The following is a 16535-nucleotide window of genomic DNA, read 5'->3' on the forward strand; positions in this document are numbered from 1 at the left end:
TCTCTGACACACCTGAGCCCCTGCTACAGTCATTTTGTCAATCCATCTGGCTGAAGGTCTTCTACTCTCCTTCACTGACCCTCCAGCTTTCCAAGCAGCATTTCTCTCTCCAAAGAGTATCTTCTCCTGAAACATGCCCAAAGTAAATGAGATGAAGGTTTGCCATCTTTGCCTTCAAGAGGCATTCTGACTGCACTTTCTCCAACTACATCTGTCTGTTCTTCTGGCAGTCCATGGGATATTCAGCATTCTTCTTCAACACCACAACTCAAAGGTATCAATGATTCTTCTGTCATCGTTATTCAAGGCCCAGCTCTTAACAGCACAGCAGAAAAGACCTGAATCAGGGGCTCCTGTCTTCAAAGTGGCATCATGGCTCCTCAGTACGTTGAAGAGATCCCTGACTGCAGCCTTTCCCAATGCAGTATGTCTCTTGATTTCCTGACTGCTGGTAGCATGGGTGGTGATTGTGGATCCTAGTTAGATGAAAGCATTGACAATTTCAATCTTTCTTCCATCAATCACTGTTGCCTATCAGTCTGGTGGTAGGATTTCTGGCTTTATTTTGAAATGCAAACCATAGTGAAGACTGTAGTCTTTAATCTTCTGCAGCAAGCACTTCAAGTCCTCCTCACTTTCAGCAAGTAAGATTGTGTAATCTGTGTAACACAGGTTGTCTTTCTCCAATCTTAATGTCACATTTTTCTTCATAAAATCCAGCTTTAGGAACAATTTTGCTCAGCATACAGATTGACTACAACCCTGATAGAAACCTTTCCTGATTTTAAACCATGGTTCTATAACATGACAAATGTAACCGGTATCACAGAGTACAGCAGAAAAAAGATGAAATGGCAAGGAAAATGCTACATACAATTTTACGACAGCAGAAGCGAAAAAGAAGGCAAAAACTGAGTGGAATGAGTTCTCTTAGTCTAAAGTCTCCTGATTTTGTGGGTGTGTCCTGTCATTTGGCTTGAAATGGTTTTTAGAGTCTCTATTGGAAGCAGGAATGGCATCCACTTCCTAAACAACATGCCTCCGGATACTCTATGAACTTTGATAAATGTTGATACTTGTAGAGGGGCTTCAGGCCTTTTGTCCATATGGTCACTAGGAGTCATCTTTGGCTTGAAAGCAATCAACAACAACAATGGTGGCTTAGTGGTAAAGGAGTTGCACTGCCAATTCAAAGACATGTGGTTCGAATCCACCAGCTGCTCCATGGGAGAAAGATGGGGAGTCTCCTCTCCTGCGATTTACTGTCTCCTCAAACCTTCTGAAGGGTTAAGCTATGAGTTGATTCTGACTTGAATGTACATAACAACAGCTAGTAACAATTCTATCTCCTACTCTACTTAGCGCCCAGAACCTTAAAAGCTTGTGAGTGACAATTCAAGGAGCATCAATCTCTGTTCTCCTGTAGTGGTAGAGGAAACCCAGAAATTGAAAAATGGAAATAAGGCTATAAACCTAATTGTCTCCATTGGGTAATACAAATGGGTCACATGTTTGGCTGGTAACCAGAAGTTTAGAAGTCTGAGTATAGTTAAAGTTATAGGAATAAAGGCCTAGTGACCCACCTCTTAAAAAAGCCATTGAAAACTCTGTATATTAAATTTCTGACACACAGGCTATGTTGCCATGACCTGGAGTCAACTTAGTAAGAGTTGGTGGTTTGATTGTGTGAACTACTACTGAGCAAAGGAGTTATAAAGCTCTCACTTCTAACACAGCAAATCACACTTTCACTAAGGATGTTTATCAAATTCAACTACATTTTGATACATCACTCATAAATGCTACTAGTTAATATGCATATTTTCATTATAATTATTTGTAATTTTCATCATATATAAAGCCACAAGGACTATTTCTCTACCATAATCTCCATACTTCACTCACTTTAGTGAAAAATCTTTCTTAATAAGACAGAGCTTAAAGCAAGCACTAACGGAAGAAATCCATGAAGGAATACATTTTCAAAGGACAACAAAGATACCACGTGGTGTCTCAGGACACTGTAGTCACCAGCAATATTTTCTATCTGGCATTTTGTTTTCTCACTTAATATACCCAATTCATTTAAATTTTCCAATCAGCATGTACAGAACCAAATATTATTAATCGAAGTTGTTTGAAATTTTAATACATCCAGAAACAAGTAAATTTCATTTAGAAAATAAATTCTAACATAGTGCAAAATGTTAAGTGAATTCACGGCCATCACTGCAGTTCTAATTGCATGCTTTATCTAAAGTCTAGAGAAGATTGTGCTAAATTATATGGAACGAACTAGTGTGCACTGTTCAGGCCATCCATTAACTGCCAGTCAAACTAATAACAGCAATCTCTTTCCTAATTTTCTTGGTGCAGCTGTTTATAGAATATCCTGGGCGTGTTCACTTCAATAGATACATAAAAATGCAGACATCCACAAATGAAAGCTGTGTCTTTTTGTTTTCAAATTTTCCCGTAGACTATAATATTTTCTCTGCCTTGTGGTCTCATCTACTTTCAAAGTACTTTAAATAATGAGTAAATAAATGGAATCCATACATTGTGGCTTTAAGTTTAAAACTGACACTCTGATGCTCAAATACCTAAAGAACAATCCCTCCCCCAAAAATATCCTTTGTTCTTTTTAAAACACAAAATAAAAAAAGGCATTTACCCAAGGAATGCCTATGTGACACACGTATATTGATTTTTCAGTAATGATTTCTGACAAATAAATGTACCTTTATCAGTATAAATTAAATAGGAATATTTACTTTTACCAAGTACATTATTCAGGCATTTTAATTAATCAATACAGATACTATAATGGTAAAAATGAAATTTTTAAAATATTATATGCTAATAATTGCATTTTTATAAGAATAATTTTATATTGGTGGTCTCCAAAATTTCTGACTTACAGGAATATGAACAGAAAGACTTCAGTAAAGCACTATTTTCCAGGAAAGGATGCTATTTTATAAAGGTTCTTTTGAAACTACCAAGACAGGAAGGAAAACCAAAGAGCATCCTTTAAAGAAAAAAGGTTTAGCACTAGGAAAACCTCAGGTCATCTCATTTTTCTCATGCTGACAAATACTGGTGAAAACTTTGCACAGCTAGTGAATAGGAAACCTATTTTCTATAAACCCAAAACTACTGAGATAATCTTCATGACTACATTAATTCAATGAATCTTGAAAACCAGCAACTTACAGTTCCTGTCTAAGCCTTCTTATCTTGGCCTTAGCATCTGCCAGTTCCACTGACAGATGCTGTCGACTCTCTGTCCGCTTCATGCCTGGAGAGCCACAGGGCGACTGTGCAGATGAAGAGGCGTGGGGGAGGAAATGGAGACCATCCCGCTCTTCAGAGAGCTCGATTATGGTCTAAGGAATTACAGAAATAAACACCATCACTCTTAGCATTCTACATTTCAGAGGACCAAACAAAGCAGTATTACCTACTGGGTCTAGAACTGGAAGATATTAACAACAATTTACTGATCAAAAGTATCTTTGTCCTATTTAATTACCATTAAGAAATTTTTTATTCAATAGTTCATGGATGAGTTTAGTAAATAAAGTAAAACTGACACAAGACTGAAAGTTTTTTCTTGTTCTTCTTCTTTTAAAAAAACAACTGCTGTTGATAGCAAATGTTGTAAAGTTTTAAGAAATCTGTTGACAAAAGAAGAAAATGATCCAATAGGACTTAAATAAAGACTAGTCAGTCTGAAACCTGTGCTGTCTCATACGGCACGAGATAGCACGAGGGGCAATTTAAATTCAAAAATTAAAACCCCTTTTTCTTATTTTCACTGGCCATATTTTAAGGGCTCAACAGCTACACAGGTTAGGTTAGAACATTATCTTCCCATTATCACAAAACTGAGTAATAACAGGATAGAATTGTAAATAGGACCCCAAAGGGAATGAATGAGAATCTTAAAGAGACAAAAGTTAGTTAGGTGTCATCAAGTCAAGTATGACCCAGAGCAACCCTATGAACAACAGATCTGAACCCTGTCCTAGCCTGTGCCATCCTCACGCTTCTTGGCCCACTGCGGCAGTCATCCTGTCAATCCACCTGGTCAAGGGTTGTCCTCTCCTTCGCCGACCCTCCACCTTTCCAAGCATCATGCCTCTCTCCAAGGAATAGCTCCTCCTAGCAACATGCCCAAAGAATATGAGCCAAAGCCTCGTCAGTTTTGCCTCCAAAAAGCATTCTGGCTGTATCCTCTCCTCTCCGAGACATAGGTTTGTTCTCTTGGCCGTCCATGGGATGTTCAGTGCTCTTCTCCAACACCACAGCTCAAAGGCATCAAGTCTTCATCTGTCATCCTTATTCACTTAGTGCCATCTTAATCTGGTATTTCTGAAAGGCTTCAAGACAAGGCACTTTCCTGCTTCTGTATTCTTTTGTTCTGATATGTCCAACCTGCACAAGTGTACTTCTCAGCTGTGAGACTGCAATTCGGGTTTCCTCTTTGTCTTCTAGCAGGTGTGAAAGAGGAGGGAATAGAGTGTGCTTGTGGGCTGTTCTCAGCTCACTGCTTGTGTCGAGCAGCTGAACGCAGGCTGGTTTTTATTTTCTGCAACTCTTTGCTAGTTGGGTGGAGAGGAGGCCAGTCTTGTACACAACGGGTGAAACAGCAGGAGTTGCTTGTGCGGCTGGACAGTGTGGACACTGCTGCTGGACACTGTTGCTCTCTGCAACTCAGTGGGGCATTTCAAAAAGGGGAAACAACGCTAGCAATTCAGCAAAGTAATAATAAAAACAAACCAAAAAAACCCCCACCCCTCCCCCAAAACAAAAAAGTGAACCATAAAGGAAAAAAAACCTGACAGAGAACAAAATGTAAGAGAATCAGAATGGAAATGCAATGAAGAACAAAAAGACAAACTAAATAAAGGAAGAAGAATAAAATGTGAAGAGAAAACAAAAAAAGATCTCCATCTGTTTTTTTTAAAAAAGGGTATTTGCAATTAACACGTTGCTGCAAATGATGGTAATAGTAATACATCGATCCTAGCACGGTCGTCAATTTAAAAGTGTGTGGCATTGTTTAATTAAGTCACTGGTGACAAATGCGATCTCACATCTATTACCAAATCTTTTTTGTTTTCAATCTATGCACTCTAATCACCAATTATTATTAACGCATCCTGATTGCATATTTAATCCATATTGGACTGCAAACATAGGTTGTCGTAGTTAAGTGTCATCACTGAGTCAACTACAATTCAAAGTGACCCTATAACCAAGTGATCTGAACTATCCTGTACCATCTTTTTCATCCCTGACACTTGAGCACACTGTTACAATCACGACATCAATCCATCTTGCTGAGTCTTCCTCACCTTTCTAAGAGGACATGCCCAAAGTATGTGAGGCCAAGCTTCACCACTGTTTCCTCTATGGAAACACCTGGGATATACTTCTTCTGAGACTGACTTGTTTGTTCTTTTAATAGTCCATGATGTATTCAGTCCTCTTCTTTAACACCACACTTCAAAGGCACCAATTCTTCTTCTGTCATCTTTAATCATTGTTCAACTTCCAGATGCATACAAAGTGAGTGAGAAGATTACAGCTTGATCCAGGTGCACCCGAGTCTTTAAACAGACACTGTTGCTCCTAAGCACCTTGGGGAGGTCCCGGATAGCAGATTTTTCCCAATACAACACGACTTTAGATTTCTTGTCTCAGGATACCAAGGGCAGTGACTGGGGATCCAAACAAGATGAAATCACTGACAACGCCAATCTTTTCTCCATTATGATGTTGCCTTCTGGTCCAGTGGGTTACATTTGTGTGTTCTTGATGTTGAGATGTACTCCACATTGAAGACTGTAGTCTTTGATCTACAGCAAGTCTTTCAAGTTTTTCTTGCTTTCAGTAATCAAGGTTGTGTCCTCTGCAAAGTGCAGGTTACTGACTTCCTTCAATCCTGAGGTCACATTCTGCTTCATAAAGTCCAGCTTCTTGAATGATCTGCTAGCATACAGAATGAACAAGCATGGAGAAAGCGTACAGCCCTGACGCACACCTCTCTTGGTCATGCGGCATTCCTTTGTTCTGCTTGGCCCACAGCTTCTTTGTCTAAGGTAGGTAGAAATCCTCCATTTATTAATCATTGGCGTTAATGATTAGTACATACATCTGAATGACAGTCTGGGAAGCAGCTCTCCCCTCTACACACACGGACAGTATCCTATCACTAACAGCACTGCACTTTGGGAAAGATTGTGAAATGTTCTTTTGACAATGAATGCAACATAATTCCTCTTCAATTTGTCATCCCCACTTACAATGAGAAAATCATACCATTGTCTGAGGAAAAATGGCCCGCACCAGTTCATTTCACCTCACAAATGCTTAGGATTTTTTTTTTTACGCATCCCATTTTTTAAAACTTCCACTTTCCTTATATTCATACTTCATACAGTTTTTGTTAGTTATCAATGAATCACAATTGTTTCCCCACATTCTGAGTCATCAGCAAATAAATGTCCTTGACAGGCTGGAAGCTTTACTCCATCCACATTATTCATGCAGACTCTTCGTTGAGGTGGTACCTCTTGCTGATTCATATTTTGAGTACCTTCCAATGTAAGGGTCTAATCTACTAAACAATGTGCCCTTAACACTCAGACCCATCTGACTACAGCAAGCTGACAGACGAGGGTCAGTGATGTGCATCTGGGTGACTTCAAACCCAAATTAGTACTTGACTCCTTAACTCGTTGAGCCACTCAGGGCCTAATTTTATCTAGTACGGTACTCTAATAAGCACAAAAAAACAAGTAATAAAAAAAAAAATTCAACCATATAAAAGTGAGGAAAGAGGGAGCTCTGGTGGCCTAGTGGCAAGAAGCTGCAACTACAATCCCAGAGGTGCACGGTTCGAATCCACCAGATGTTCTGCCGGGGAAGGAGGGGCAATCTCCTCCTGTACCAGTCAGATCTGATTAGGTGGTACACGCACACAAAAATAATAAAATAAAATTTAAAACAAATTTTAAAAAAAAAAGTGAGGAAAGAATACAGAAGCCAGACACTACATTTCAACTCAGATGGTAAAGTTTAAACATTAAAACTTCCAAATTGTTGAATGGAAACCGAAAATGCCAACTAAACTTCAGTGTAATATTATTTGTAATCCAATAAAATGGGAACAATGGCCAATAAAAAAAGGAGCTTCCAGACACCTATGAAACAGGATGTGTACACATACACGTATGGACATAAAACCACCACGGGCTTCAAAACACAAATGAAGAAATCTGATAATAAGAGGTAATAATATTCAGAGATATCTTCCATAAGATTATCTGAACATTCTGACTTTTCTGTGAGATAATGTATGTAACAAGATATTGTGAAAAGCCAGTCTACACTAATGCATGTTGAAGAATACAGATGTAAAGAGATATACAGCATGATTCCTGAGAATATATGTGGCCTCACTAATTCTACTTATTACAGAACTCATTAAAGAAAGAAAACAGAGATGTACTCAGTGTAATCACGGATTTAAACAGAGGCATAATGACGAAAACAAGTTATAGACTCAGCACGTTAGTTTTCCGGGCTTGAGCATTTTCGTTAACAACATGGGATAATCAGTTATGTTTAATAAAGGAACAAAAACAGAAACAACACAAAAAAAGAACACAAAACAGAAATAACAAGGTGACATTAAATTCATTATAAGTGTCTATCTGGATTTTAAAATATGGAAAGGACTGAAGAAATAGTTGCACCATAACATTAAGAATACAAAGCAGAAGAGAAATTAACAACAAAGTAACTAAATGGCATTCTATGGACTGAACTGAAAAAAAATATCATGCAAAACGGGGGAAAATGAAAAGAAAATTCTACGAAATGATAGAATTACGACATTCTGACGGTATTCGTACATTTGTCTAGTACTTTTCACAATTACTTGCTTAGTCTATTGGTGACCCAAATTGCTGAGGGAAAGGGGTGGATTTTTAAATCACAGAACTAGATTCAAATGAACCAGTAAGCTGTTTACAAATATCTGAGGCATAGGAGTATGGCTTTTTTCCTTTCCTAGTTGGAAAAAACAAAATTGTTTTTTTGTGACCCATTCTTCTAGGTGGTATAGCACTGGTCTGTGCATTGCTGTACAGAGGTAACTCGTGGTTGCTGTGATGTGAAACACTGTGACACTGATGCATCAAATGTGGTAATGGTTAACCACAGTGCACTGCATTTGGTGGAGCTCCCAGATTAAAACAAGCTTGGAAGCAGGAGAGGCACCCACTTCCGAAATGGCTTGTTTCTGGAAACTCTATGAACAGTGCTCAGGTCTTTCACTCACAGGGTCGCTATGAGTCGTCTACAACTCAATGGCACCTAACAACAACAACAGTTTGAAAAACATATACAATTACAATTCTTAATCAGGCAGGATGATAGATTTGAGAATATTTTTCAAACTTTGTACAGTACTAGGTATTTTTCCATCCTGTAACAGTTTCTCTAGATGGTACTTTCACCTTTATACCATACTGATGATAACATGAGAATACATTAGGGAAGTCTGGTCACTTAATGGGTAAAGAGTTGCAATACCAAGGCAAAAGCATGTGGTTCGAATCCAACAGTGGGTCCACAGGAGAAAGATAGGAATCTCTTCCTGAGCAATTTACTGTCTGTGAAAACTTTCTGGAGGGTGAGCGCTGAGCTGGTTCTGACTTAACGGCATATAACAACAACGTCCCAGTTCAAATTCCCTAATGGCTCCATAGGAGAAAAGGCCCGGTGACCCGCTCCTGTGAAGATTCCGGCCCAAGTATCCCAAGGAGGCCTGACCTAGAGTGGTGCAGTGCACAGAATCAACTCAACACTCAACAATGAGAACCAAGCCTATGACAATAGAGAGTTTTTTAATTGATTAAAAAAGTTGGAAGCTACTTTGTAATATGCTTCAAATACAAGTTATCATATTGAAGAATGCTTTACCAAATATGAATACAGTAGTGAAAAGATACCTATAAAATGATACAGTATATAGTATTTTTAAAAACACACGGAAAAGAAGTAATCGATACACTTCCAAGTGCATACAGTAAGGAAGCAGGTAAACACAGGTTAGCTTACTATGCTGCAGGGAGCCATTAACTTGTGCTGGAAAAACTATGGGAAGCTGCTCACCACAGCGGAGTAAGCAAAGGAAGCCTGGGCTCGCCCCGCGACTACGTGATTCTCCCCGGAGGATCCTCTGCCTTGCTCTCGTTTTATGTTTTCATTGTTTCTTTAAAATTTTTATTTATGTCCTCCTTTTTGTCCCCTCTTTCAATGCCTAAATAATGACTAAAATTTTCCATCAGAAGTGAAAGTACTTTACAGAGAAGTTTTATACAAGAGGGGAAAAAATTTAGGAATTTCCTCTATATATAGTCTTTCATTGGTCCCAAGAGTAATTATCCAAATTCTTTAGAAATAAGCACAGAAGTTTCTCCTGTAAGTAAATGGAGTAACTGATCAAAGCTATATATTCCCCGTAATGCTAGAGTACTTCGGTCTGCTATTAAGAAAGTATTACTCACCACCACATGCAATGAAGTCTAGACTTTTCTAAAAATACAAACTGCTTTCATAGTGCAGAAAGAAACTCCAGTGCAATTTTACTTTTTAAAAAGCAATGCAGCTTATAAAAGAGCTTCTAATAATTCTGTTTTTAAAAAAATCACACCTCATACTGATTACAAAAATTTGAGACCTTTTGTGGGCCATTTTATTCAGAACACCTGTTCTTCTCCTTTTATTATTTTTCCACTCTGAAAATGTGGCAGTAAAACTAAGAAATTAACCTTATGTAAATTCCTAGGCTCCAAGGCAATGATTTTTCCACTTACATCAACTCTATTTTCAGTTTCACTCTTCGGTACTATGGCCAGAACTGTGGGGATGACTAAAAAGAAATACTTAAAAAATAATTTTAAAAGAATAGAAAAAAAATTAATTACAATTTATTTGCCAGCAACTTGAGATTTTCACAGCTCCTGTCTTAGAAAAAGTACTTTAATACCTGTCCCTAAGAAAGAGACTATCATCAATTCAAAACACAATCTCAAAAACGATTACTGTTTCTGACAAGGAAGTTTTCAGATACAGTGAAAGAAAGAGACAAACCTCTGAATGCTCATCTCTCTCATCTATCAGCCTTTTTAGATGCAATGCCATATTTTTCAAGAGTGGTTCCATGTCTTCCTGAGACATATCAGTCACTTCCATCCATTGCAGATCAAACACATTTTCTTGATTATGCGTTACCTTTAGGAAAGCAAAAATAAGAAACTACCAAAACAAAACAAAAAAAAGCTAAAATTTCAAAAGCTTGAGCATAATCAAAATATGAAACTCAAATTGAAACAGAAAAGACATTTCAGTGATGAAAAGATTGCTTATTTTTAATTAAATATAAATTTTAAAGGAAATATTCTATTTCCAGTCAACAAAAGAGAAAATATTTAACTCAACGCTTTCCGAAATGAAAAGGCCTCCTATTCTAAAGATTTCCAAAAGTACAGAAAAGCTATTTAGACTTATTCCTTGCTTTCTATTTGATTCTTATAATTTGTTCTGTTATAAGAAATGGCAAAGTTACCTCCTAAGAGTGGTAATTTCATCTTGAAAGCTTCCCATTTATTAAAAATGCAATACATACCCACAAAGCTAACATAAACAAACCAGGGCTTCACATCATTTCTGCTCAGTTCTGTCATAGCTGATAAGTGATTTTTTTTTTTAGAAAATATGAGCAAATTGGAGTGCTAACTGAAATGAGAAACGTCACACGTTTGAAGCCCTGCTGGAAATGTCATCATGCTCTTAGAAAACAAGGGCAGTATCATCCCTGAATTACAACAAAACTTCTTATCTAGTGAGTCAAAAACAGCCATGTCCAGCACGAAGATGGTGGTCAAAATTGCCACTCTGACCATGTCACTCTCTCCAGCCACATGGCATTAATCCAATGTCATAGATTAAGGTCCTGAAAATGTTTACAATGCACCTTCCAAGTCTCATATTCTGCAACTTTGACCCACAGTTTTTCCCAGTTCTGGTTAGCCTTCCAGATCATCCAAATTTTTACAACAAAGTACTTCGTCTCAGTGCAAAAATTCAAGTCTGGTCCTGTTTCACATCATAAGATGTGGCTGAAACTATGAAGCTTTTAAACACACACACACACACACACACACACACACACACACACACACACACACACACACACAAGACATTACCAATAAAATAATATCTGGTTAAACAGGTCTATGCTTACTTTTTTCTGACAATGCTATTACTGATGAGAAAGCTAGGTTTTACAAAGAAATGGTAAGAGAAAGGATGATCAAAAAAACCTCTAAATTATAGTAAACTGAAAACACCACAAATTCTGACAACTTAAAAACTATATTTTTAAGGGGAGCTCTGGTGGCCTAGTGGCAAGGAGCTGCAACTACAATCCCAGAGGTGCACGGTTCGAATCCACCAGATGCTCTGCCGGGGAAGGAGGGACAATCTCCTCCTGTACCAGTCAGATCTGATTTGACGGTACACTCACACATACACACACACACACACACATTAATAATAATAAAAAAACCCCACCTTTCTTTTTAATAGAAAAGAAAAATTTAGCATATTCTAATTCTAAGAACATGCTATTAACAAAACGAAATCATGACAGATGGATAAATACTATCTTTTAAAGCCAATTTTAGCAAAAATACTACTTTAAATTATCTAAATACTATAGATTTATGCTTTTATGAGTGGTACATATCATTAATGTATGTGTAATTCAATTAACACCATCAATAAAACTATGTTGCATTCATTCATTCAAAAGAAAAAAATCTTTGGAATGGCCTAGTAACTATGTTCATCATCTTACTGCATTGTAAGTTTTAGTAAGCAGTGTTCCACTTTCCACTGCTTCCATTTTTATTCATACTATGCTAACAAAGTGATGTTACTCTTCAATAAAAACTTTCTGCCTATCGTCCTACTGATAGTCAACAGTACATGTGCTGTTAGCACCGTGCCATACCAAGCCGATTACACTAAACTATCTCTGAAGAGAATAAAATATGTCAAAAGCAGGCTCATTTATATTGAAACCTAACATGATAATTTTAATCTTATGACTCTCTGGGAGACAATGAAAGAAATCACAAACTTAATAAAATGTATTTCTTAAAAATCACATACAGGTTATTATTACCTCTTGAATATGTGCGGCAACTGCTGCTTTTGTATCAAAATCTAAACCTTGAATTCTTTCAATAAATTCTTCTTTCTTCTGACACTAAAACAAACAAACAAAATGATCATTCATCCTAGAGAGTACAGTCTTTATAATGTTTATATAACTAAACCTCATCAGGTTACAATACTATGTTATGAACAGTACAGTGAGGGATTTTTTCATTTTGTTTTTCATTTAAACAATTTAATATACTTAACTTAATAAAAAGATAACAACTTAGAAACATGTATTTTAAAAGGCAGGGCAATGAAAATGCACAATATTACTATGCTGAGAAGTTCTAAAGCAAGAAACCATTACACAACCCATCTGAGGTCAGTACAATATTATTATACTAACTTTACAAATAGAAAAGTAAAGAATCAAGAACTTGTTTCAGGGAGACTAAGGAACTTGCCAAGAAACACAGTGAGTCAGTGGTAGAACTCGGAACTCAGCCAAAAAGCTCAGCCTGCCTCTGGCTACCCACAAACAACACCGTCTTTCTTCTCGGGGGGGAAAAATAGAAAGCAATTTTTACTTTGAGCTTACAATTCATTCTCACATCTTCAGCCTATCGATCTTAACAAAACAAACCTACTTTGTGGCACAGTTAAATATTTATAAGGCAATACACTAAATATTTTATTTGTTTCTGAAGTAAAATAAAGTTATTAGGGGTGAAATTTCAAAGTGTACAGACAAATACACATGCACCAAGAGGAGTAAAGACAGCAATTCCTCACTACATGATTTTCTGAGAAGAACTGTGGGTAAATTTAAAAATCAAAATACAAACCCGATTTCCCTCTCTAAACAGCTTCCCTTGCATCTCCACCTCTGTGTCCCACTAGAACTCTGCAGTTACCCTGCATCCAACTGCTGGAATAGCTCTTCCTGCAGCTACCAAATGAGAAGTGCATACAAAATAGTCAGCACTGCCTTGTACTGCTGAGCTGCGGCTCCCAGGCCAATTACTCAAGCCCCAGTGAGAACAACATTCACAAGAAAAAATCGGCTCTCTGATCTTTAAAGAACATTGTCAAGACCTTTCATAGTCTTTATATTCATTTGTTACATCAAATTGTAATGTTTATTTCTACCTCCTTTACCCAACTAATTAAACACACTTTTATCAGCAAGAAAGACCTATATCTAGTAAAAACAAACTATTAGGATACTAGAATACTCAAAACTAAATTACTGAAAATGCGTAACTCCCATGACTAGTAAGCCTGAATTCCTGGGGGGCTGAGTTCAGTATTTCACAGGTCTGGTTCTACCCCCTGAGGCCAGTTTCTTTACTTACACTACCTTTGGCACAGCTGAGACAGGAATCAAATGAGAATTCTTCCTAAACCTTTTAAGTAGCTACAGTTTCTAGTCATTACCACTTTTATTTGAATTCTGAAAGGTATGAAGAATTCTGACAATGTTATACAACTAAGTTAGCTTTTCACAAAGAATTCATATTGAAAGAATACTGAACAATAAAAGACAGTAATGAGAGAGAAAAGACTTTCAGTGAACTTGAACAATCAGACCAAATATTTTCTATCTGCACTGTTCAATACAGTAATCACAAGCTCGTAGAACTCTCACTGCTTTTTTTGCTAGGTGCCATTGAGTTGACTGTGACTTGTACTGAGTGACTCTCTGAAGCCAAGATCAGAACCTTGCCCTCTCTTGTGCCATCTCCGAGGTCTCTGTCATGCCCACTGGTACAGTCACCAAGTCAACCCATGCTGTTGTGGGTCTCCCTCTCCTTTCCGGACTCTCTGCATTTCCCAGCATGATGGTTTTTCCCCATGGACTAGCCAGAACCTCCCGACAATGACCAAAGGTTGTGAGAGGTGGTTCCATCATCCTTGCCTCCAAGGAGCATCCTGACTGTACTTGATTTACAACTAGTAAAACTGATAAAATGACATTTTCATTATATTTAATCATAATTAATCAAATTTAGGAGCTCTAATGGTTCAGTGGTAAACAGGTCAGCTGGTAACCAAAAGGCAGGGGGGTCAGCCCCAAGGGGCCACTCTGTGGGTGAATGTGTGGCGGGAAGAAGCAGTGATCTGCCCACCGCAGATTCCAGCCTAGAAACTGTATGGGGCAGTTCTACTCTGTACGGCAAGGTCATGACGAGTCAGACATCAAGGTGACAGCAAAGAGTTTCATCTCAATAGCCACATGTTGGTAGTAGCTGCTCAACACTGCCCCTCTCCAGGGCAAGGCAACATGGCAAAAAAGGACATATCAGTAATTTTAATTCCAGTCATTAAAGACTCTTGTGAAAACGAAAGATCATGAGGATATTGGTTTTTCTACTTCATATTAAGTCTAATTTACATTCATATCTAGTTCTTAAAAGAATTAAGGGCACTAAGATTATATCTACCTTTATTCCAGCAATGGGTTCCTAAACAAGCTTGATTAACTGACCAGGACAGGCAGGGAATGGAAGGCAGGACACAGGAATAAGAAAAAAGGTTATTTGGGGAATAGGAGGGGAAAAGTAGAACTCCATTAAACTCTAAAGTTTAACACTTTCAACATAGAGACTAAATTCTCAATATATTGTCCTTCAAATTCCTCATATTTTCATTGGACACTTTTTAGGCACTCCCCCCCTTAAGAAAAAAGCCCTATTTAAATGACAATTCTACTAAAACAGAAAGGGCACCCGCAATAAGGTACTAAACAGGGCAATAATGAAAAACATAACCAGAGCTTTCAGTAAGAATATTCACATCTAAGCAGATCATCAAAATCTCAAAACTCAAACTCAGTGTTGCTGAGTTGGAACTAAAGGAGGGGTTACACATCTTCTCACTGCCAAGCTGTCAGGGGATTCAAACCACTGGACACACGTGGCCTCTTGAGTTAGAGGCCTAACTCACTATGGAATAAGCCACAGACGACAGTTTATCCAAAATGGAGGGACGGCGCAGGAGAGGAAGGCCCTCTATGAGGTGGATTGATTCAGTGACTGGGATAATCGGGATGGGAGTGTCAGAGACAGTGCGATTGGCACAGGACAGAGCGCAGTTTAGGGCTGTTGTACACAGGGTCGCTATGAGTCGCAGGCGACTCGACGGCACATAACAACAACAACAACAACAAGCCAAGGAGAGGAAAGAAACATAGAAAAATTCCCTCTTTAAGATGAACTATGTTTTCTATTTTTACCCAACTTAGAAGAAAAGTTATCATTTTAGGGTCTTGTTTGATTTGCCAAAACAGTAACCAAGTTCTAAAATGTTAACTTTTAGAATGTCTTAGAGATAACTGCTAAATAAGCAAGATATTATGGCCCCAGAAGTAAGGTCAAAATTGATCCAAATTCTGTTTGAGTTATTTCTCAGGACACACATAAAGATCACAATTTTAATTCCCGTCACACTTGACACACAGTTACTTTCAGCACTATTCACTCTGGACAGAATTCAAACTAAATAGTATTTCTGAAAACTCCTGTAAAGCCTTTGGAAAGGAGAAAATTAGTCTCAGGAGAAAATTTCAGGCAAGAAACACTGCAAAAACTTTTCCTTCTGTTTCACTCTGGAGTGGGTGTAGAGTGATACATTATCTCTGAAAACCCGAGAAGATGGTCCTAAGCTCACCCAGGAGACTTTTCACTACGGAGAATGTTTTAATCAATCAATGATGAAAATACACTCATGTGTTGCCTTGGACATAATGTAAAAGTTTTCCTCATACTCAAAGTCATCCCATGGCTTATGTTCTTGGTAGGTGCCATCAAGTTGAGCACAACTCATAGCAACCGTATGAACAAAAGATCTGAACCCTGTTCTATCCTGCGCCATCCTCACATTTCCCGACACACAAGAGCCATTGCAGCAGTCACTGTGTCAATCTACCTGGTTGAGATTCTTCCTCTTCTTTCCTGACCCTCCAACCTTCCCAGCATCATGTCCTTCTCCAAGAAATAGCATCTCCTAGCAACACAGCCAAAGTCCGTGATCATATTGCCTCCAGTGGACATTCAGGCTGCACCCTCTCCTAGATATATCTGTTTGTTCTCTTGGCCGTCCACAGAATGTTCAGTGCTCTTCTCCAACAACACAGCTCAAAGGCATCAATTCTTTTTCTGTCATCCTTACTCACTGTCCAGGGATAGGATGCAGAGCTAGTCATCAGAAAGACTATGGCCTGAATCAGACACATCTTAGTCCACAAACTGCCATCACTACTCCAAAATTTGGAAAAGTCCCTATCT

At 38.0% G+C, this 16535-nt stretch overlaps 1 protein-coding gene across 1 annotated transcript in view; it reads right to left on the reverse strand.

Moving 5' to 3' along the window:
* Positions 1-16535, reverse strand: part of CCDC88A (coiled-coil domain containing 88A) — a 109312-nt gene that overhangs the window by 53027 nt on the left and 39750 nt on the right. Inside the window, exons 6-8 of the mRNA XM_006880931.1 lie at positions 12272-12355; positions 10174-10314; positions 3217-3389 (exon numbers count right to left, since the gene is read on the reverse strand). Of these exons, the coding sequence (XP_006880993.1) occupies positions 3217-3389; positions 10174-10314; positions 12272-12355 (398 nt within the window). The remainder of the gene's footprint in view (positions 1-3216; positions 3390-10173; positions 10315-12271; positions 12356-16535) is intronic.

The sequence above is a fragment of the Elephantulus edwardii genome, unplaced genomic scaffold (genome assembly GCF_000299155.1).
Source record: "Elephantulus edwardii isolate Elephantulus edwardi_28Jun2011 unplaced genomic scaffold, EleEdw1.0 scaffold00011, whole genome shotgun sequence".
Lineage (NCBI taxonomy): Eukaryota > Metazoa > Chordata > Mammalia > Macroscelidea > Macroscelididae > Elephantulus > Elephantulus edwardii.